This window comes from Lagopus muta, chromosome 2 (genome assembly GCF_023343835.1).
Source record: "Lagopus muta isolate bLagMut1 chromosome 2, bLagMut1 primary, whole genome shotgun sequence".
In the NCBI taxonomy this organism is placed as follows: Eukaryota; Metazoa; Chordata; class Aves; order Galliformes; family Phasianidae; genus Lagopus; species Lagopus muta.
In genome coordinates this window covers 5,296,707-5,320,732 of record NC_064434.1, presented here as the reverse complement: position 1 = coordinate 5,320,732, position 24,026 = coordinate 5,296,707, and the positions used below count along the sequence as shown (strand labels likewise).

Sequence of the window (24,026 nt, the reverse complement as noted above, 5' to 3'; positions counted from 1 at the left end):
GCAAAGCCCATAAATACACCCTTCTGACTCAGCTCTGCCACACAGAAATATTGCAGTGCAGCAGCAGAGCCCGAGTATCCTCAAAGATTCCTTCAGCATGGCTCGCTGGGCACAGAACTAAGTGAAAATGAGATTGTTTTCAGGCTCATTAAAGAGCAACTAATAGTTCATAAAATTTCCATAGCAGAGACTTACCGAGGCACATGAGAGAATTATCTCTACATAGGCCTCCACATCTTTTGGCAACCACTGAAATCCATCCCGAAGCAGTGCAGTCGGGGCATGTAGCATCTCACAGCTTCCTTCCCCCTCAATCCATATCTTAGAAGCAGTTACCAGAGCCTTGCGTGCCAGGCAGCATGAACCCACATCAGCTGAACCTTCCAAATTGCCTCCAACCACCCATGTGCCAACTGCAGTTCTGCTGGCAGTCAGAGCTCTGCCAAGTGTTATGGAACTGACTGCCTTGCTCCATGCTTTGCTTTGAGCTCCGGGCTCACTGCATGGGCACCCAAATCACTGTAGGATCTCAGTTGGGTAGGGAGATCGTGGCATCCAAATTGCTGTAGGATCTCAGCTGGGTAGGAGCATCGTTGCACCCAAATCACTGTAGGATCTCAGCTGGGTAGGGGCATCGTGGCACCCGAATCACTGTAGGATCTCAGTTGGGTAGGGACACAACGGCATCCAAATTGCTGTAGAATCTCAGTTGGGTAAGGACATCGTGGCACCTGAATTGGTTGTAGGGTCTCTGCTGGGTAGAGTTGTCCTTCAAGGGTGCTGAGCAAAAGATTCCTGGTTCCTGCAGGCAGTGGGACAGGAAATGGTACTTGCTGAAGTGTCATGGACTTTATCCAGACTAGCAGCGAATCCCAAGCCAGCCTCTGGAATCTGGGGCAGCCAAGGCTCTGAGAACCTCCCGTGCACATCTCCTGTGATCAGACTGATGCTGCCAGAGCATGAGGGGCATTCATAGGCCATCATTCAGGGATCACAAAGCTCACATTTTGGAACTCTTAAGACACGTGGTCTGGTCGGGTGACTTGGAGAGTTGTGAGCAGTATGCAAGCCAACACAACCCCCTTCTTCCCTGTGGCTATTGGTGGAGACTCAAGATTGCTTCTAAGAGAGAAGTTTTAGGTTTTCCTTTATACTTCTTGCCTCGACCTCCACCAAACCCAAGAAGAAACTTGGCTGGCTGTAAGAAAATGCCTCATTGTGAAATCTGCTGTTCAGTCTTGACTTCAAAGCTTGACAGCCAGCATTTAATGGCACCTGGCAGCCACCCAGTGACCATCCAGAGCCCAGCAAAGGGACTTCCTCACACTGGTACGACCTACTTAAATGAGGAAGGGCCAAACCCATGGTTTCAAATACCTCGCAGAAGGGAGAGATGAGAGAACTTTTTCTTCTCTCTTGAGTACTGGATGCTAACCAAGAAAACCACATCGCATTTCCAAAATGATACACGAGTTAAGAATGCACAGAACATCCATCCATGACCTCGGATCAGTTTGCTTTGGCATTTACAGTTTTCACAATGCTGGATGTTTTATCTTCAGGGAAAACACAAGGCCGCCTCATGTGAATGGCTACCAACCAACTGCAGCCAATGGTAACAATGGGGAAAAAGCAAAGGATGTGAGATAACCACAGTGCCTCATCAGCACCAAGGAAATGGATAAAAAACCAACACCATGAGCACTGCTGAGGAAACCTGAGCGCTTCAAAGCAATCAGAAACGTTATTAATTTAAGAAGGCAATGAACATTCCTTACATCAATCCCCGCAGCAAAGATATGATCTTTTACATTAGACAGCTGGCAACTTATTTCTCAAAAGCTCCTAACTAGCTAGGAGATAAAAACCTCTGGAAATTACAAGTAGGAGGGTTTGGAAACGTTACCTGGCATCTCCCAAATGTGATACTCTCCATTTTCAGATTAACAGAGAGAGGAAGCACAGTCATGCTCAATTCTTTTAGAACAGCAGATTCTACTGAGAACTACAGAGAACTCCTAATGCTCTGGCAAGCCACTGGAAAACACGCTCAGAGAAATGCAAAGAGAAAATAGGAAGAGCTCTGAAGCACTCTCCTGCAGGGCCATCCTTCCCATATGTTTCAGCAGTCTCTGGAGGGACCCAGCACAGGATGGGAGAGTTGAGCACTTTGTGACCTCCTCCTGCAGCAGCAGCCACAAAGAGCTAATTAGCGTCGCAGTTAGACTTGTGATTTAGATACATCTTTATGTACTTACATGATTATGCAAAGCACTTCGTAATCCTTTCTCTGGTCAGGGCTAAGTGATTAACAGCACCAAACCAGCTAGCAGCAATTGTCCCCAACCTGTGTTTAGTGCATGTGATGCTGTTTTGGGGGCCTGGATGAGAAAAGCCTTTATTTCTTCTGTCAAATGAGACTCGCTTCCTTCTCGCACAGATTGCTTCCCAGCACTGTTAAATTGCTGTTTTCACAACACCTCTGCCTGGCAGGGAGGTACTGTCATTGCCACGTCCCACAAGAAGAGCCGAGATCCCAGGCAGATGGGTGATTTGTCTGAGATCTCAAATCACGGCTGCGATAAGGAAGCATTTTGAAGCCCAGGGTCTCCCTTCAGCTCCCCAACTCGCTTCTCTGCTACAGAACGCATTCAGATCAGAGACTGGATTATTCCTGAAGGCACAACCCAAAGCCCTGAGCACCCCCTGGCTTCCCTGCAGCCACATCCAGCCTCTGCCAGGAGAGCCCACGTCAGAAGGAGCGCTGCCGATCTGACGCAAATGCAAAGAGATCAGCCCCCTTCTGACAAAGCTCCAGCTTGTGGTCAGCCCTCCTGCTCGATAAACAGAACTGATGGGAGAAACACCTCCAGGTAACAAACAGGCAGACCTCTGATCTCCCCTTTGCAGCCCGCTCCTCACGTACCACACCTTTAATTCTATGGAAGCCAATTTAACTTTACAATACCTTCACCTGGTCTACAGTCTGGCTAATTTGAAAAGCTTCTCATCTTTTGCATCCTCCAAATCCCTGTATTTAACTCCTGGAGGGACAACAGGGGCTGCAGCAAGGAGCCTGACAGCCCTGCATGCCCATGTGCTTGCAAGGTGCAAATGCAGCAGTGCTGCTCTAGAAGGGCGTTTTGGTATCTTGATCGAATAACTCAGTGAACTGCTTATTAAGTTTTAGCAAAGCAAACTTTGCATCAACATCCTCATTTCTGATGGGTTCAAAGAAACTTTTTAATGTTTGCTTTTAAACCACAGAACAGTATTCTGAAGTATTTTTGGTCTCACCATTTAACTAGTGTTAAAGGCTTCCCTGCTATCAGCCACCTACTCAAACTGTAGGTCTTAGCCTTTTCTTCTGAAAGCTGAGATCGAGGGGCCACACGCTGGACTTCTGTTAAGGCAGGATCCTCCTCTGCTCTGCATTCCACATCTCTGCGGGAAGACCGTGAGGATGGCATGGGGACATCAGATTGGGTATCAGGAAATATTTCTTCTCCAAAAGAGCAGTGCTGCAGTGGCACAGCTGCCCAGGGAAATGGTGGGGTCACCATCCCTAGAGGCATTCCAGAACCATGGGGATGTGGCACTGAGGGATGTGGGCATGGTGGAATGGGCTGGAGTTGGTCTTAGAGGTCTCTACAAGGAAAACTACAGCAAAAGCTTTCTGATATCACCAAATGGATCTCTCTTATTTGTTCTTAAGGCAAATCTCAAACCCCAGACTGTCACCAATACTAAGAGGTAGAACTAAAACACTGGTTTTTGCAGCATCCAACCTGTGGGTTGCCTCTCAGCACATGGGAGATGCCCTGGTTATGGTTAGAGCTGCAGACTCGCCATTTAAAAATCAGTTAAGAACCATCACGGAGCTTCCAGATGGTGAGCTTCCATCTCATTGATCTCTTTATTGCAGAAGCAACATTTCATTAATGACTACACAGGCCTGGCCAGGCCCAGCTGCACTGGCAGCATCCCCTGTCCGCAGCCACCATGCCAGCACTGACTTTATGGTGACAGATGAAGCCCAGAGCTCGTGGATCTCCTGACTTCAAACCACACGCAATTCAATATTTACATGCAAATCCTTCTCTTACACTTGAGCAAAGCTCTGCCACCAGGCCTTGAGAGAGATGCAGACAGCAAAATGTTCCTGTTGCTCAACCCCGAATTTGTCAAGTTCAAGGCCTGTGAGATGTTAGATGCACCGGCTGCGTAATGTCTTGAGGCTCCTTCCAGAGATGGTTGACTGAAACATTCAACCCATCTGGCAAAGTATTACTGAGAGACCGGGGATTTGGGATGACTCACCGAGCACCGGAGGAATTCACCATCAATTTTCTCTCCGAAGGCCTGGGAGGCTTTCAGAGCCAAGGAAGAATGCTTGGCAATCTCGGGAGCGAGGTGCCCAGTTATTAGCACTGCAGCCCACCTGTGCCCCCACCTCCCCCATGGAACCTCTGAGGAGCTCTCTGCACAGCTGTGAAACTCGGCTCCAGCAGCTGCTCCAGCTCAGGAAGGCAGTGGTTGAAATCAGCCTTCGCTCCTCAGCTCCCTCTCTTGCTCATCAGAGCCGGGAGGAGGACGTTGTACATAAATGTCTGAGGAATGACTAAAAGGTGCCACAGAGCTGCAGCTGAATAGCTCAATCAGACACTAATGACCTCTGGTGACTAAAAGCAGTGGGAGAAAAGAGCAGGCAGCCCCACAGCCGGCAGGGATCCCTGCAATGGGCTCCCGTAAGCAGCAGGCACAGGGAGCAGCTGTGACGGCTCTGCCTGGCGGTGACCACCTGACATTAAGAAGCACCAAGACCCTCCAAAACACACCGCTTTCCCAGCGAGAAACACTGGGAAAGGAAAACTCCATTATGATTGAACTTCATTTCTTGGGCACTACTTGCAAATTCCCCGATACCATTCCTTAAAGTTGGGGTGTTCGCACAGACCCCAGGAGCAGCACGGGAGGACACCAGCCATGCTTCCAGTTCTGCAGTGTGAGGAGTATCCGTGTGACAGCTGATGAATGAACACTGCTTCAGAACTGTGCAGCCCTCAGCCCTCACCTGCTCTGCAGAAACATAAGGAGAGATTTTTACGCTAAGGGCGGTGAGGCACTGGCACAGGTTGCCCAGATTGGTGGTGGATGTCCCTGCAGACAGCCAAGGTCATGGATGGGGCTCTGAGCACGGATGGAGCTGTGGGTGACCCTGTTTGTGCAAGGAGTGGGACCAGACAGCCTTTAAGGGTCCCTTCCGACTCAAAAGATGATATGGTTCTACGAGACACCGACCAGCTTTGTTCTGAACAAAGCAGACAGAGCCGGGCAGCTCACGAGGGCTGTGTGCGTTTTGCTCTGGTTCTTCCCCATCTCCTCAGCTCCTCTGCTGTTCACATAAAGGACACCCAGCACCACCTGATCTCACACCGCCGCCATTCAGAAATCCAGCCTGACTTCCCCTCGCCACCTCCGGCCCCGGCGCACTCAGGCGTGAAACATTCCTGGCCTGTGTCCATGTTAATTTTCTACTTGACAGCACACAAATAGAAACCTGGTCTGGGGGAAAACTGATCATCTTGCCGCATAGTAATTAGCTTACGGCGGGGAGCGGCGGCGGTGCCAGACTTCCACGCCGCGATAAGGCTGCTACGTCACCGGGACCGAGCGGGGCTACGGAGCAATCTCCCTGCAGGGAGACATTAAAGAGCTGCTTCGGAAGCCAGGGTGTGACGCTGCGGGTTTGGCTGTGGTTTCAGATGCCTCTCCCAGCCTGGGAACAAATTATCGATGAGTTTTGCTTAAAGGCGACCGGAGACGGCGTAGGCACAGGTGACAAAATGCCTGCACTGAATGGAGAAGGGAAAAGGTGGTTGTTAATGGAGCTCGGCGTGTTCGCTTTTAACAGGGCAAGCACCTGCGGTGGGGGAATTCAATCTCATCCCTCACCCCTCCCAAACAAGCATCTTCTGCGCAGAGATAAGGAGACAATCCTGTTGGTACAAGCCAAGCCAGCCTGCTTTCCTGATGCCAGCATAAACAGATAACGCTGACAGACGTCACAGCAACTGCTGCAGTTGAAAAAGCTCTTCCGTGCAGGAGCATTGTATTTATAGAGCTGGCTTTTAGTGTAGGAAAAAGTCATTTACAGTCCTCACAACACATAACTGCTTTGTCTGTGCATTCCTGGCCCTTGCCCTTGGCCTCACCTATGGCATCATGGCTTCCAGGTTCACCACGCCAGGCACCTGCTGCAAACTGCATGCCCCCAGGGTCAGCCAGCAAGACACCAGTCCCATAAGGATGAAATGGGAGCATAATGTTGTCTGTCTCCTTTTAGCAGCTGCTTTAGGATAGGTGGATGGGGACAGAGACACCTACTAGGAAGCTGGATACCTTTGGTTCCTCTGCTGGGAATGAAAGGGATCCTCAGTGACAGCCTCATCTTGGCAGGTGAAACTTGGATTGCAGAGGTAAAACCAACAAGCCGAGTGCTGTCACAAGTGAATGGCACCCAGCCCCTGCTGTGTCCAGGGTTGGGTGGGGGCAGTTGCTTGTGCTGACACACAGCTGGTGCCTGCAGCACTCTGCACGTGCCACTGCTGTGAAGTTCAGTGGCTGTCACACAGAGCAGACGGTGTGAATATGTGAAGGGCACAGAGAGGCAATGCTAGATGGTACAATTAGTACAATTAGTTTTGAGATGATCCCACTGGAAAACCACACATGTATCAGCAGTTATCCCTGAGGCTGGAGGGGACACATCCTTTAAAACAAAGCAAAAAGCCCACAGCATGCAGCAACGTTACACCCAGAGTCAAAGCAAGGTGCTACGGTGCCAGGGCAGGATGTGGGTTTGGCACTGCCCCGTCCTTCTCACAAAGAGGAGTGTAAGATAAAGGGCTTGGCAAGATGGCAAAGCTCAACAGCCCAGAGCCTGGAGAAGCCTGGAGAAGCGTGGCACAAAGCCAGGCTGCCCATGCAGCCTGTAACACATGGCTGTCTCTTATCCTTTTAAAAGGAAGTGGGGAAACATTTCTGCTGCCTGTTTTGCAGCACGATGCGCAACTGCTGTATTGTAAAGAGAAGAGTACCACTCTTGAAATTTTATTGTTCAGATGTTTCAAGTAGTTGTAAAGCACCAGCTTCAATCTCTTTGGTCATCATTACTGTAAAAGGCAGCCTCCAAAATGAGAGGGTGACAACAGAGTCATCATGTTGGTGCTTAAAGGGAAACAAAGGCCCTGTAATGGATGAATATGTTCAAGCACATTGAGACAAGAGCTGTACACTTCTACTGTTTAGGAGGGGGAGGACTCATAGCATGGCTTGGGTCAGAAGAAACCTCAAAGATCATCCAGTTCCAACCCCAGCTGTAGGCACTACAGCATGCTGCCCAGGGCCCCATCCAACCTGGCCTTGATCCCCTCCATCTTTGCCCCTTGGAACTTCTGGTATTTCAAAATTTGTTACATACTGCTTTCCACGAGCTCATGGCTGGTGCTGTGTTAAAGAAATGGTGCAATTCTTTAAACATGAAATTCTCCTGAAACCAAAGCACTGCAGTGTAGAAACTCCAGGCTAGCTGTCGTAGAACCACAGAATGATTAAAGTTGTTAAAGACCTCTGAGATCACTGTGTCCAACCCCAACCCATCCCCAGCACGCCCACTAACTCACGTCTTACCTTGGTCACTGGTGTGCGCGTCCCATACAACTGCTTACAGGACTAAGGATCCATGGGGCTACTTATGGGATGCAAGCAGCAAAGTCAAAATTAAGCTAATGGAAATGCTCAAGGAGACACTACGAAAACCTACAAAGAGGGCTGTCCTTCGTCCACCTTGACTTATTCTGAAGGATGACCTCTCCCAAGATCAAGATACAACACGAGGCGTTCCAACCAACACCAGAAAGCTCACAGAAAAGGATGGAGAATGGAAAGGGATGGGGAGAAAAGTTTATCAGCTGCTGCAGGCAGACAGACTGGCAAGGCAGCAAGTCCCCGGGGCCTATCAAATACAAAGGCACTCTCTGCAACTCCAGAAGTCCTTGGGCAGCAAACGGCTGGAGGGCAGGAAGATGGCATATCCCTACCTGCTATTTCTTCCCTTTCCCAGACACCCAGTACTGCAGTGTCAGAAGTGACACTGATGTGGCACAGCCACAATCTGGAGCACACGTGCTGCAAATGGGACAGAGGAACAACAGGTACAAGAACTGTGCTGTGCTTACCCTGCGGGCTGGGAGGAACACGGGTAACAAGAGCTCAGCTTGCTTGTTTGTTCTAAATCATCCCCTGAATGCTGTTGTTTCTGACCGAAAAAAAACCCGCAATGGTTGAGTCACTGCATGCAACTGCTCTTCACTGACTCCCAAAGGAAAGTGCTGAGACCTGCAGAGTGCAGAAAGGGAGATAGAGCCTCCACACTGAACCTACCCAGATCCCACCTGCCACTCGGATGGTGGAACAGGAGCGGAAGGGATTGGAAGAGCAGCATCCTTCCAACAGGAGAGGAAATGCTGACTGCAGAACTCAAGCATTAAACTCAGAGCTCAAGCACTGACTGCTGCCAGAAAGGGGGAAGTGATGACAAGCACCGTGAGCTCCCTGGCCCAGACACTGGGCTCAAGTACCATGTTTGGATGTTTCCAGTGCCTAAAGGACTTGTGGACATCAGAGAAGCAATGTGTTTACATGTGTTTTAGTATAGTCTGGGGGGGGAGGGGGGGAATTTTTAGAGGGGAAAAAGATGTAAATTCAAAGCAGGTACAACGAGAAGCAAAAAGAAAATAAAAAACTAACACTGACAAAAAACAAAAAACCAACAACAACAAAAAACCACAACAACAAAAGGCAAAGAAAACACACATGCAATTACAAATACTGGAAAATGGAAAAACAGACATTTCAGATCAGACCTCCCCAGAGCTCTGAATAATGGAGTGATGCCTCCAGGGTCTACCATTCAGCTACCCAAGCCTGCATACTAATACACTACTCACATCAGAAGAGTAGAAAGGCACCACTCATGCAGAAAATTACCTTAAATGAGCAACGACTTCATGATAAACAAGCCACTGGCTTTTTTTTTTCACTTTGCTCTTTGATTTAGGTGGTGGGGGGCACGAAGGAGCAAGGAGAGCAGCGCCGGCTCTGCCCCGTTATTGCAAAGATTGGATTCTGGTTTGCTTGGTCAAACGCTCAGACACCACGCTGCACCACCAGCACCCAAAGCAATGACTTCTCTCACTCCCCATCACATCGGTACCATCATTTCCCTCCGTGGTACCAGAACCCAAAGTGCCCTTCCTGCCTTGCAAACGCTCATCTTCCCTTACAAAAGCACTCATTGATTCCATAGTCAATTAAATGCGCTGCTCCCACCGGCCCTCTTCAAATGAAGTGATATTTAACGAGACGCTCTGTGAGGCAGCTGCTGTAGAGCCCAGCTTGCTCTGTACATCATTCCCCGGTTCACTGCCTGCCATGGCTCCTGGGTTCCCAACACCAGGGACCTCAGATTTTCCTTTGTTTGGAAGTAACCTTGCATGCTTTTTAGGCACTGCTGTAATAAGCGACGGCAACCCGCTTAAACCCTGCTGCGTCTTTCTCCCCTTCTGCCTGTAGATTAAACACCTCTAAGAGCAAAGAGATGCATTACAAGAAGACAGGTGCAGCTGAACCTGCTTATTCCAAGAACAGCAGGGAGAACAACATACTCTGGTAGGAGTCCGCTGGGAAGCACTGAAATTTACTCCTAGGAGCACAAGCAAATGTACTCCGAAGGAGTGCAGGCACCGATGGCATTTGTTTGTATGTAATTGAGAAAGAAAATCTGCTAACTCTCACGAGCATTCAGCTCTTGACAAAGGGAGAAGTCCTCACCCTGCTCTGCTGGTACCCCAGGCAGGATGGTCCCATCCCCATCAGCCTCCAGCAGTGAGCACTGCATGCTGCAGGTAAGCCTGCCTTAAGGCACATGTAATGCTCGCCTAAAGCAGCAGTTGGAGAGCTGGACAGTGAGCCCACATCAAATTCGGGTTGTGACCATAAAACCCACAACTTGAGGAAATCTACACTCAAAGCTTTCACGGAAAACAAGCTTTTATCCCTTCACCTCTTGCAGCCTTGAAAAGGAGGATTAGCACCGGTGGGCGGTGCAGGAACACTGCTGGTCAGAGAGGAAGATTCCCATGAAAGAAAACTGTTCCTTTTTAAACCCTTAAAAACTGCTCTTGCTCACAGTTCTGATTCAGGTCTATTTATACCGCAGTGCATTACACGTCACTCGTGTGGAAGTCACCTCCATTTCTTCATGAGTCTGATTTCTAAATACATCCTGACTAACCCAAACTCACTACCTGTGTTCTATTGATATTATTATCATTGTGATTGTTATTATTGAGGCTTTGTAGGCTCTAGGGAATCGTTTGGGTTGAGAATGGGGAAGGGGGCGTTCAGGAAAGGGAGAACATAAAGAAGGTATCCTCATCCATACAACTGGATGGGGCTGGAACAGGGAAGTGGTGGGGTCACCATCCCTGGAGGTGTTACAGAAGTGTGGGGATGTGAGCAGTGATGGGATGGGTTGGGGATGGACCTGGTGAACTTAGAGATCTTTTCCAACCTGAATGATCCTGTGGTTCTAGAAAGGCACGCTAGGAACAGGCAGAACGCTCCATACCCCTGAACTGATCAGATTTCCAAAACTTAAAATAACTTATCTCCATGCACTATTGCCTAGAGATTGTGGACCATTTGTATGCACAAAGCCTTAATAAACAAAGACTGGCTCCCATTTTCCAAAATATGTTCAGCTGGGACAGCTGATGAAAGAAAGGTGAAAGTCCCTGCTCCATACTATACTATAGGCCATGTGACTTTAATACAGGCTACAAACAAAGGTTTTTGATATTTCATGTGTCTGTATGTATATATAAAAACAGAAAAGCTTCCTACCAAACCAAGAATGCTGGGGTTTGCAGCCATGCCCTTGCTTAAGAACAACAAGGTACACTGGAACAGGTTGCCCAAGGAGGCTGTGGATGCTCCATCCCTGCAGGCATTCAAGGCCAGGCTGCATGTGGCTCTGGGCAGCCTGGGCTGCTGGTTGGTGACCTGCACACAGCAGGGGGTTGGAACTGGATGAGCACTGTGGGCCTTTGCAACCCAGGCCATTCATGATATGATTCTGTGAACAATATTCCTGTTCGTGCCTTACACTGAAATCCCAGTTAAGACACTATCAGGTTTATTTTCAAAGTTGTTGTATTACTAAACCTTCTACACTGAAGTTCATTAAGAACTACACGGCAGCTATTTCATAGCACCAATCCACCAGCATGGGTTTCTCCTTGGCTTTTCCCAAACTCATCTAATCACTTTCTTTCCAAAGGCTATCCATCTAAAGCACGCAATCATCACAGAGCCAATTCATTACCATTCCCACATTCCCACTTATCTCAGGCCACTTCTTCTCTTATTAACATCCAGTGAGATTGGCATTTCTAACAGTAACCGCCCCCCAATGGCAGCGGAGCTGCTGGGAGCCCTGCTGAACCCCATCCATCCTCCTGCAGTGCTTCAGAGCTCCATCCTATGGCCCCCAGAGCACACCCTGCCAGTCAGCAAGCTCCAAGGCAGCCCACGAATCAACATCCAACATCAAGTATGGGATGCTGATTACTTGAGTGATTTATTACATCCAGGGAGACCAGAGGGCTATTTACACGAGCAAATTAAGATACTTTAGAGTACCATCAAACGTGCCCTAGAACTTTCCCTCTGATTTACACGCAAGTTCATGTTTTACCTTTCAGGTGAATTCAACACCAGTATGATGCATCAGATTTACTTTTAGAAAGTTCCTAACCTCTGTTATTATCTGTAACTGCGAAAGGCAAAGGCAGGAGTAGCAGTTTCCTTAAATGCATGAGACAGTACGCTCGAGCAGCACCAACAGACTGGGGGATGAGTCACTGACAACCACGAACCACCTCATCTCTTGTGGGGACTGCAGAAAACGGGTGGGATTGGTTTCATTTCCATTCACAGCCTTATGATTGTGGGTGCCTGGCTCAGGAGAAAGACGCTGGGATCACTCACCCCAAACGGATTATCACGGTCCCACTGATCTTAATCAGGAGGCAATCGTAAATTACTCGCTTGTCTCTCAGCTGCAGGTTTGTATCAGTGATTTGATAGCAGTGCCTGATAGTGAAGGTGAAAATGTGCTGAGGGGGGAGGAATCTCAGCCCTCCTCAGAGCAAGATGTGGCAAAGTGCAAGACACAGCACCTGACTGAGCAAAGGACATCCACACTTGTGGGGACGTGACATAATGTGTCATTAAGAACACTGACCGGGTCACACGTGGGAAGAAAGCAGCCTGGAGCCCCCCAGGGCATCTGGACAAAAGAAAATGAGCTCTGGCAGTTCAGATGTGCTGCTGTGGAGGAGAGAGGTCTGGAAGCAGTGAGGATCTGATGGACACGGTGCAGGGGGCAGGAATGGTGGCTGTCAGAAGGGCTGCAAGCTGCCTGGGCAGGACAGCAACGCTTCTGCTGCAACCTCACTGAATGCACATTAGGCACAGGGCTTTCTTCTGTCCTTGTTTTCTTTTTTTTTTCTCCTGTTTTTGACTTCTTTTTAATGTTGTACAAAAACGTTTCCTTTTGAAGTTATCTTTATCTGTCGGAATTAAGTGCATTTCCAAGGTGAAATGGTTTTTAAACTCAAAAAGGGGAGATTTAGGTTGGATACAAGGAAGAAGTTGTTTACAATAAGGGCGGTGAGGCACTGGCACAGGTTGCACAGAGATGAGGTGGTGCCCCATCCCTGCAGACAGCCAAGGTCAGGCTGGATGGGGCTGTGAGCACTGATGGAGCTGTGGGTGTCCCTGCTCAGTGCAGGGAGTGGGACAGATGGCCTATAAGGGCTCCTTCCAAATCCAACCACTCTGTAGTTCTATGACTCCTGGAGCCCCCTGATATACCCATTTCCCACATTCCACACACACTGGGTGTTCTGACACTATTTAATTAACTAGTATTAATGTAGCCATGAAATGCCACGCTGGAAAACACTGCTGAAGAAAGGACACCATTAAATAAACCACTGCAACAAAGCATTAATAAAATATGCAGTACAAAAGTGAGAGAAAGAGCCCTATGAGAGATATTTTTGAAGTAGATTTCTCCTCTGTGTTTCTCTCCAAATGGCAGTGAAAATTTTGCAATATGTTGGAGACGTTGCAATGGGTTCCCAGATTAAAAATGAATTTGGAAAGCAGAAGTAGCAAAAGCAAGCTCATCCTCCAATGGAGAAAGAACTTCTGGCTGCATTTGTATTTCAGATAAAACTTAGAGGAGAGTTGAAATTCAAGCGACAACATCTCCAAGGAAACAGCTGGAAAACTGCTCTTTGCAGATGCTGCAGTATTCTGTTATAAAGACAAACTGTACCATATTGTACTTTACAGTCTGGGGGAAAATGAAGATAAAAATCACAGCTGAGATCTTCCTGCGACGACACAAACTACATGCAACCAAGGCAGACTCCTGGCACTGCATTTCAACGCAAAGAAAACATTCTGTGTATCAGTTTGCTAAACTACAGGTAAAATTAGTACCACGAATGCTGTAACAGATCTCTTTTTCTCTTTAGTAATTGCTGCACATTTTCTGCTCTTGTCGAAATGTTCTTTTCGCAGCAGGATTACCACCACACATTCCCCCACGCATCCCAAGTCAGGATGCTGTTAGTACAAAAGAAAACGTTTCCACTTTCTCTGTTTTCTTGAGGAAATACCAGGTATGGGCATTTCTCAGCCACACAAGATTCAAACTGACTCATCTGCTGCAGCAAATAGAGAAACACTGACTTATGTCTTAAGAGCAACGAATCCAGAGAATGCAGAGTCAGTGAGGTTGGAAGAGAGCTCTAACACCATCAAGTCCAACTGCCAACCCATCATCACCACGCACACTCACAGAATCATGGAATCAAGGTTGGAAGAGAGCTCTGAGATCATCAAGTCCACCTGCTGCCCCATCATCAATACTACCCACTACCCATGTCCCTCAGGGCCACATCTCCATGCTAAGCATCAGGTTATGACCTGCACCTCACCCTCACTCAGATGCTGGCCCTCACTGCAGGCACTTGTTGAGTTGTTGGCCTTCTCCAGTTTGCAGACAGCCCGTGACAGGACCCAGCAGCAAGCACACACACAGGCTCTTCATTCAGCACTCAGCAGCTTGGATCAAACTGATGGTTTTCTGCTTCTCAGTGGTTTATTTTGGTGGGGTGAGAGAGGATTATTATTTTTATATAAGGTCTGTATTGAAGCTCTTTTGGCCAAGTTCCTTAGCACCACTTGGCCAGCCTCCTCTGTTACCTATATGCCTGTAACAACTTTCTATATCCACAGTAGCCACTAACATCAGAATAAATCAATGCACAAAGGCAGTCCTGACCTTGACTTCACACACATGCACACCATGAGCTGCTGTTGCCCCCCACAGTCACAGTGCCTTGCAAATGAAACAGGAGAAAGGGCTGCAGCTTTCTTATACAGCTTGCTTCTCCACGATAATGCTTAATGTATCCTAAAAGCACATCTGTCCACCCTAATGATGGCACTTGCAGAAGGGCTCTAAAATGGAGGCTGGCAATTTTCTATCCTCACAAGCACTGGAAAGTGAGCCCTCAGCAGTAACAACCTGCAACGAGGCCGAAGCAGTGAGCTCAGAAATTGCAGCCTTGGGAGCAGGAAGGCACCCATGGCCAAGGCTCCTTGGCAGCCAAAGCAGGATGGCTCCCTGCAGCATCCTTTGGCACGCTGCTCACCACGGCAGCGTTGTATTGGATGGAGCCAGGCTGGAATTCAACTCAGTTACTAAGCTGATGCTCATTTCAATGGTCACAGCAGTTGGCATCAGTTGTAGTGGATTTATTTTCAGATTAAGAGGAAAAAAAAGGGGGGGATAGAGCAAAGATACCTGAAATGACAGCAATTTTCCATGACCCGTGCTCCTCCTTGGCTATTCTTTCTGCCTCCTCCATGAGTAGCATGCCAAATCCCTGTAGTAGAAGAAAAAAAACAAGAATATAAGTTCTGTAAAAACAGAAAGCATGAAGCAAGGTCAGACTGCAAGCATCAGAACAGTTCCAGGAGACTTCTTATGTACAGGCCCAGGAATGACCAAAATCTTAGTGGAGGAGCACTGTACAGAGACATGCTAATGCTGAAGTTCACGGTGCAGCTTTCTCACCACTGGGTTGGGTTTTGTGTTTCTTTATTAATTATGAAATTATTCACAGGCAGTTCCAGTGCCTGACAGCTTCTCAGGGGCAGAGGCAGAACGAAGTTGAACCCTGTGACAGCCAAGTTAGCACTGAGCAGGTCTGTCCTGTTCAAATTACCAAACAACAATCGCGCCATCACCCATCCTGACAGTTGTCTTGCTATACCTGGGTTTCTATTTGGGAATTAAACAAATCCAGAGCACGGACATTGAATGCAGTTGCATATGCTCATGAACTGCAAGTCTGACATCAGTTGCAATGGATGTGGCCACACCATGGCACCTTGTGGCAGAGCCAAAGAGCTGCTGTTGGTTTTTCCAATATAACCAGTGGCCTTTCATGATAACCACTGGCCTTTCCAATATAACCATTGGTTTTTCTGATATAACCACTGACCCTTCTGACATAACCATTGGTCTTTCCAATACAACCACTGACTTTCTGATACAACCACTAACATTTCTGATACTACCACTGGCCTTTTGATACAACCACAGGCATTTCTGATACAACCATTGGCTTTCTGGTGCCATCACTGCCCTGTTGCCTCATAGCTGTTATTTTCACCGCCCTCCAGGAGCTGTTACCATCTACAGGACCCACCTGGGGCCATCTTCAAAACCTGCACCGTGTGCCTTCTGCAGACCACACCACTCTCCGGAGCTCAGGGCACAGCCACGAGGCTCAGCTCATAGAAAGGAAGATGCCAAAGCAAAAGGAATTGCAGAAGACCACGTTAATATTCTGGATCAGATCCATGCCTCTATTTACATTTGGAAATCTTGCACAGCATGAACACTACTGCCATCAAAACAACACTTCGAAACAAGGGAATAGCCTTTCCACTCTATTTAACTTAACTTAGTTGTCCTATATATCTGGGGATAATTGATTGGATTAATTCACTTGTAACATTAGGATGCAGGAATTACACTTGGCTCTTTGTTCATCTGTTTTTCCTGACAAAATGTACAGACTGGGGCTGCGCTGAAACTGAAGCGGATGCGATTTAATTCAAAAAGCACTTAACACTTACAGGCATTTTTAAGTAATACACTGAAATCTTCTGAAGTGCTGTTCTAATCAGAAATTGTCCCCACAACTGCAAAGAACTCTTTCTGCTTAATGTCCCGACAACCGACTATTGCAAACGAACAGTGCGTCATGTACCGTGACATTCCAACTTCCAGCCTATTTTAATGTTCATAGTTGGCAACTTCTTTTTAAATTATTCTCTAATACTTTGGATGGCCAGTTTTCCCTTCCAAAATTTGGAACTGTTAGCCATTTTACAGTAGATGCCTTCGCTATTCCCTTATTAATTATTGTTTTTAAACAGTCTCTGCCTCACGGCTAAACGTCATCAGCGTCTAGCCAAACTGCATCTTAATGCACATATACTCAGGGAATGATTAATAAATACAAGGAAGTTAATTTAAAACATCAGCCTTGAGCAGTTCTGGCACAGAGGACAAACCGATTGCTTTTTTAAAAGCTCACTCGAAAGGTTCAACATCTACCAGGGCAAAATGTAATTCCCATTTTTGCTCCCTGCAAGCCACAGCACGTTATACTCCGCAGAGGCATAATGTGCAATTTTCATACGACTCGCTGTGAGGAATTAGAAACACAGCTTTCCAGTCCATTCTTCACATGCTTTTAAGATACAGACGAAATGGCCTCACAAGTGGCTCTGAAGCAAAAATAAACCATCGGGCATCACTAAGAGGCTTTACTCAAAAGCCTCTCCAAACCACCTGCACCAGGAAACATCTCAGAACCAAAGCTGAATTTCTTCTGTTTCGGTAATAGGGATTATAGATTTCTTTTGTTCAATAAATGGTTCCTTGAAAGAAAACTGGGCAGGCCTCAAAACTGCTCACCTTCCCATCTGCAACTGCTTCAGGCTTCAGAAGTGAAATTTCTCTACTGAACAAGACCCATTTTAGAAGGAAATACACCCACACAGTGGACACGTCCCCTCTGCTTTACTTTTGCAGTGAAGTCTGATGTACAGTACAGGATATCAAAGGAAACACACTTCAGAACCAGGGACGCTCGAAAGCCAAAGGAGCACCAGCATAGATGGGCTCTCACAGTGTACAGACATAAGGCAGACAGTTTTCAGCCATGCTTTTTTTTGTCAGAGCAGTAGCAACTGCCTGAACACTATCACAGCAGCAAAACCTCAGAAGCAGCAGGATTTCAGCACGTGAAATGCAAGAAGGGGCTCAAATTCAATTGCATGTTTATTACAGAATCACAGCACTGCAGGGGTTGGAAGGGACCTCAAGAGATCGAGTCCTATCCCTGCTAAAGCAGTTCCCTACAATAGGTCACACAGATCAGCATCCAGACAAGTCTTTAAAAACACCACAGGAGACTCCACTGCCTCTCTAGGCAGCCTGTGCCAGTGCTGCATCACCCTTACTGTAAAGAAATTCTTCCACGTTTGTACAGAACTTCCTATGTACAAGTCTCAGGCCACTGCTCCTTGTTCTATTGCTACACACCACCAAGAAGAGCCTGGCTGCATCCATTTGCCTTCCACCTCCCTTTAGATATTTACAAACACTGATCAGATCCCCCTCCTCAGTCTTCTTTTCCCCAAGCTGAACAGTCCCAGGTCACTCAGCCTTTCCTCATACAGAGATGCTCCAGGTCCTTCATCATCTTTGTGGCCCTGAACTGGACTTCTTCTAGGAGATCCCTGTCTTTTTTCAAATGGGGAGCCCAGAACTGGACGCAGTAGTCCAGATATGGCATCCTCAGGGCAGAATAGAGGAGGAGGATCACCTTCCTTGCTCTGCTGGCCATGCTCTTTTTTTAATACACCCCAGGATCCCATTGGTCTTCTTGGACACGAGGGCACACTGCTGGCTCGTGGCAAACATGTAGTCCACCAGGATCCCAGGTCCTTCTCTGTAGAGCTCCTCCCCAGCAGGTCATCCCCCAGCCTGTGCATGTGGTTATTCCTCCACTGGTGCAAGACTCTACATTTGCTCTTGTTAAACCTCATCAGGCTCCTCCCTGCCCAACTCTCCAGTCTGTCCAGGCCTTGTTGAATGGCAGCACAGCCTTCAGGTGTGTCAGTCAATCCTCCCAGCTTTGTATCATCAGCAAACTTGCTGAAGGTGGACTCTATCCGTTCACCCAGGTTATCAGTGAAGATGCTGAACAAGACCAGGACTAGTGCTGACCCCTGGGGAACAGCCTCCAACCAGACTCCGCACTGCTGATGACAACCCTCTGAGCTCTGTCAGCCTGCCAGTTCTCAATCCACCTCATCATCCACTCATGTATCCCACATTTTCTAAGTTTCATAACAAGGATGTCATGAGAGCATCAAACACCTTGCTGAAGTGAAGGTGCACAACATCCATTGCTCTCCTCCCTTCTATCCAGTCAGTGAGGACATCATAGAGAGCTACTAGGCTGATCAAGCACAACTTCCCCATGGTGAATTCATATTAACTAGTCTTGATAACCTTCTCTTCCAACTGCTTGGAGATGGAGAAGCACACTACAATCCAAACAATGAATGAAGGTCCTTCTCCAATTATACTGGAAGCAGTGGGGAGGAGCAGGACGTACAGATGAAAAATAAAGATGGTTTGAGGTACCTGGTGCTGAAATTTGGAAGGATCCCGACTGCTCACTGGGACCACGCTCCCATACACGTGCAGCTCCCTCACAATGGAAACACCCCCCTTCAGCTCAGGTCTGAAGGACTCTTCTGAGCACTTTCGCAGTCGTAGGAGGCCAATGAGAATGTCCTGCTCTGGGTCTTCATAGGACAGGAAGGTCTCCCAGCCACCATTAGCCACATAATCTCTTCTAATTAATTCAATCTGGTCAGAGAGAAGAAGTAATGAGGAATATGAAGAAGAAAAACCTGTTAAAATACTTAAGCAACACACTGAAAAGGCAAAAACCAATTTTGTATACTATTATGATTCAGAGAAAACATGAAGTGCTTTCTTACAGGCCAATTTAATTCTAGATGGATTTTAGCAATACTGGGTAAGAACTGATATTCCTGTAGTCATATTAAAGACATGGACTACTTTAATAGAAATGTATTTATCAGTGGGACTGAACTAGTCTTCAATGCCTATTTGCATGCTTTCCAGAAAGGCTGGTAACCCACATGGCCACCTGTTGGTAAGTCAGCAATCTAAAAGCAGGTTTTTTAAGATACTGGAGCTTCTGCAACTCTTTCCAGTAACCAATATTGCTATAATTGAATTTCCATTCTAAAGACAAATTAACTGACGTAGAGTGAGTAGTGCTGCATTTGCCTTCATCAGACCTGCTTTTAGGGCCATGTCTTTGCTGCTTTGCAAAAGAAAAGACTTGAGGTGTCTGTGAAGCAGCCAACTTTACTAAGTATCAATTGGTTCCTTCCAGCAAACACACTGGATATAACTACAAGTGCAAACTGCAAGAGGAGTGGATCTGAAACAGTGTTGAGCACCTACTGAGTTCCAGAATTCCTTGCACCACATTATAAATTACACAAGTACCTTCTATACAATCTGCAGGAATCTTCTTCAGATGGAGACACCAAACCCACCCCAACAGGTACCCCAAGAGCTGACCAGTTCTGATAGTTATCTAGATAAAGGCAGTACTGAAGATCACAACAAGTGGAAGGGAAAAGCAAGGTGAGGGCTGACTGACTGTGGAGAACACAATATAGATCATGCTTGGGTAGAAGAAATTGGTACTGCAGAGCACCTAGAAGCTATAAAGAATAACTGATGGAGAAGGGAGCAGAGAGAAGGGAAAAAACTTCTTTTCAGACACTAAGGAGCAGCCCCAGGACCCAAGAAACTACAGAAGTTCAGACTTAGAGCAACATGAGACCTGATCCAATCTCACACAATGGTAGTTGCATTTCTTTGTAGTAGAGTTCTCACTCAGTTAATTTGATGTATCCTGTCGCTGATGATAGTAAAGGCACATCTGTGGTGACATGATGAGTCACTCTATTCGTGCTCTGAATTGAGCTGCTATAGCTGGAATACACACCCATCCTTGCTGCAGGGGCTCCCTTGCCCACCTGCAACACCCAGCTGCTAAGCAGACCAACATTCCTTCCCACATTGCCCATCAGATGAGCAGTAGCAGCCCCCATCTAGCCTGCAGGATTGAGGACCTGATGACCCCACAGTACATGTTTGGGGTTTTCCAGTTCTACTCTCACCCCTAGAACTAAGCACCCATTAATGTATGGTGTACAGTAGTGTGCTCATGGAAGGTGCTTTCTAAATCTATGTGAAAGGCATCAGGGCCCCGCGCTTCCCATTGCTTTCTAAGCAGGGAATGATCAGAGCGTTTGCTTCAAAAACCAACCCACGAGCAAAACTAAAACCATCACATCACTATGGCACCATCACTTTGAGACACTCCTTCAACTTTAGGAATTCAAATGTGAATGGCCAATACCAGTGGATGTCCCGTGCATAAGGGTGACACTGGTGTATCCAACAGTTACTCCCTGATGATGCACACAGAATTGATCACAGAATCCTTAGAGTTGGAAGGGACCTCTGAAGGCCATCCAGTCCAACTCCCCTGCAATGAACAGGGATACCACAGCTTGATCAGGTTGCCCAGGGTCTGATTCAGCTTTACTCTGAAAGTCTCCAGGAACGGGACATCAACCACATCACTGGGCACCCTGTTCCAGTGCCTCACCACCCTCACTGTAAAAGATTTTTTCCTTATTTCTTGTTCTGTCACCACAGACCCTGCTAAAGAGTCTGTCCCCTTCATTTCTGTAGTTCTGCTTTTAGACACTGACAGGTTGCTCTCAGGTCACCTCTCAGCCTTCTCTTCTCCATGCTGCACAGCCCCAGCTCTCTCAACCTGTCTTCATAGGAGAGCTGTTCCATCCCTGGGATCATTTTTGTGCCACTTCTCTGGATGCACTCCAACAGCTCTACGTCTCTCCTGCACTGAGGACTGCACATCTGGATGCAGTACTCCAGGTGAGGCCTCACAGCACAGAGTAGAGGGGCAGGATCACCTCCCTCACCCTGCTGGCCATGCTGCTTTGCATGCAGCCCAAGATACAGTTGGCCTTCTGGGCTGTGAGGACACAATACTGGCTCACATCCAGCTTCCCATCCACCAGTACCCCTAGGTCTCTTTTAGCAGGGCTGCACTCAATCCTTTCATCCCCCAGCTTGTGTTGGCAATAGAGGTTGCCTCGACCCGGGTGCAAGATCCTGCATTTGGATTTGTTGAACCTCATGAAGTGCGAGATCCCTGTGTACACCTTGCCATTGCTCTTCCCAGTACTACTATAAAAACTCAAGCAAAGGATCTCTGTGTTTCTTCTACAAATCCCTTAATACACAGAAACCCATGAATTAAAGATTTGTTTACAGAAAAGCCATAAGGGATCCTGTCTCCTGCCTGCTCTGCTCCATGACAAAGCCCGGGTGAAGGCAACTGGCAATTAAATCCTGTACTGACTACGGAAGCAGGGCTCATTTCGACACTGATGTACAGCTCATGGGGTAAGAGCCCAAACAGATGTCAGCCAACATGCCAAATTCTCTGCAAGCACAACTACGCTCCAGCTTACTGAGGACAGCTGGCACAGGCTGATCCAGGTCTGCTGGTGTGCACCTAATGCCACGAGGAAAATGGAAACATACAGGGAAATGGGAGAGCACGAGGGTTTTTAAGAACCACGTTCTGCTGTTCAAGTCATATGGGGAACTTGCTGAGGAAAAGCACCGCAACTCAATGCTTGTTTCCAAAAACAAAGCAGAAAATGTCATATTGAGAGTTCAAAATGGCAAGACTGGAAAACTTTTCATTTCTCCTGAGAGCAAGCTCAAAAAAAAATACAGAAAACGTGGCGTGGTTGCTAGCTCTTCAGTAGTGCCTGGATGCCCTGGCCCATCCAAAAGGCTTTGGTAGGCAAAAGTGAACCAAGCCTATAGGAACCTCCACCAGCAGGCTTTGTGTTACGTGCATCGTATAGCACGTACCACACAACATGAACTGAGAATCAGAGAAGTCCCTGCTCAATCAAATCTTTTGTATTCCCCATACAATCCCCCTCAAAGAGGTTGGAGTGACCATGAGATGGTCAAAACCTTTTTCTTCTGAGACAGATACTGGTTGAAACGTGGCCAAAGTCAGCCTCCAGGGCTGGGTCACCTCCAGGTTGGCTGGTAGATATGGACATCCACCATATTCAATACACAGACTTTTCACAGAATCACAGAATGGTTGGGTTGGAAGGGACCTCCAGGATCATGAAGCTCCAACCCCCTGCCACACGCAGGGCCACCAACCTCCACATTTCATAGCAGCCCAGGCAGCCCAGGGCCCCATCCAACCTGGCCTTGAACACCTCCAGGGACGGGATATCCATTGGTAGACAGCCAAACTTACCTTGAGAAATAAAGGGAAAACCCAACTGCAGATTACACTCAACCTAAAAGAGCTCTAAAATCTGCCTTGCTCTCACTCTACATGAAGATCATTATCTTAATAAAGAAAAAAAAAAAACATGTTTTGCAGAAACAGTAGCATCTACCTGTTACAGATACAAACCTACATGAGTGTTAAAGCAGGAAGTGTTACTGCCTCTTGCCCTTCAAAAACTGCCAGTCCAACATCTCTTTACAGTGACAATTCACCAGAGCACTTTTACAGCTATTACACAGAGCTGCACAGCTTTGACCACTCTGAGAGCAAGCAAGTACCTTCCACTGCTATGGAGAAACGCCACTAATTGAAAAGGGAGCTCAGAGACAGCTCTGTAAATAAGCAGCTATGGGCAAGTAATCTACTCCAAATTGATTTATTTTTTTCTTTCAAAGACTTTCAAAAGCAGACACACCATCACCATTACAAAAATACATACAGCCTACTGATCCTTAGCAGAAAGAAGCTGCATAAAGTGCAACTAATTATAGGAAACAATTAATTCATTTTTGTTCTGACATGATAGCCTCTCTTATCAAGAAGATGTGTTGTTTACTTACAAAGCCAAGAAAACATCATACCTTGTCATTAGTCTGTAGCTCATGAAAAATTACACCATTTCCAGAATATTTCTCTTGCTTGCTGTCATGACAAATTTTGCTATGACTACATAATGACATCCTCCTGCCACTCGGATAGGTGAGCTTAACAAAAGGAATATTCAACTTAACACTGCTTTGAAAACCCTATGATAAGCTATTTGCTAACTATTCAAGAAATGTACAGTTCAGATCACTGATGAAAATGGGCATCTTTGGAAGATGTTCTGTGAAGTGGCCACAGATCAGATAAGTGGAAGAGAGCAGAAAGGCTGAATGGCCTATGTACAAATGAGTCTGCACAGCCTCAGTTCCTACAAAAGTTGGTAAGAACAAGATAATTTATCAGGGATCATTATACACTTCCATGCTGCATTGATTGGCCACAGCATACATACCTATATACATATACATATCTAGGTAATGGCCTTAAGTTGTGCCACAAGAGGTTCAGGTTGGATATTAGGAAATATTTCGTCTCCAAAAGAACAGTGCTGCAGTAGCACAGCTGCCCAGGGGAGGTGGTGGGGTCACCAAACATGGAGGTGTTCCAGAACCATGGGGATGTGGCACTGAGGGACGTGGGCAGTGGGCACGGTGGGGTGGGCTGGGTTGGACTTGGGGATCTGAGAGGTCTTTTCCAACCTGAATGACT

The 24,026-nt window shown here is 47.1% G+C and overlaps 1 protein-coding gene across 2 annotated transcripts in view; it reads right to left on the bottom strand.

Moving 5' to 3' along the window:
* The window catches only part of ELP3 (elongator acetyltransferase complex subunit 3), an 85,647-nt gene that overhangs the window by 4,195 nt on the left and 57,426 nt on the right, over positions 1–24,026 (bottom strand). For both annotated transcript variants that reach the window (XM_048937362.1, XM_048937363.1), the window contains exons 13-14: positions 18,941–19,168; positions 15,011–15,092 (exon numbers count right to left, since the gene is read on the bottom strand). In XM_048937362.1, coding sequence (XP_048793319.1) covers positions 15,011–15,092; positions 18,941–19,168 — 310 coding nt within the window. The remainder of the gene's footprint in view (positions 1–15,010; positions 15,093–18,940; positions 19,169–24,026) is intronic.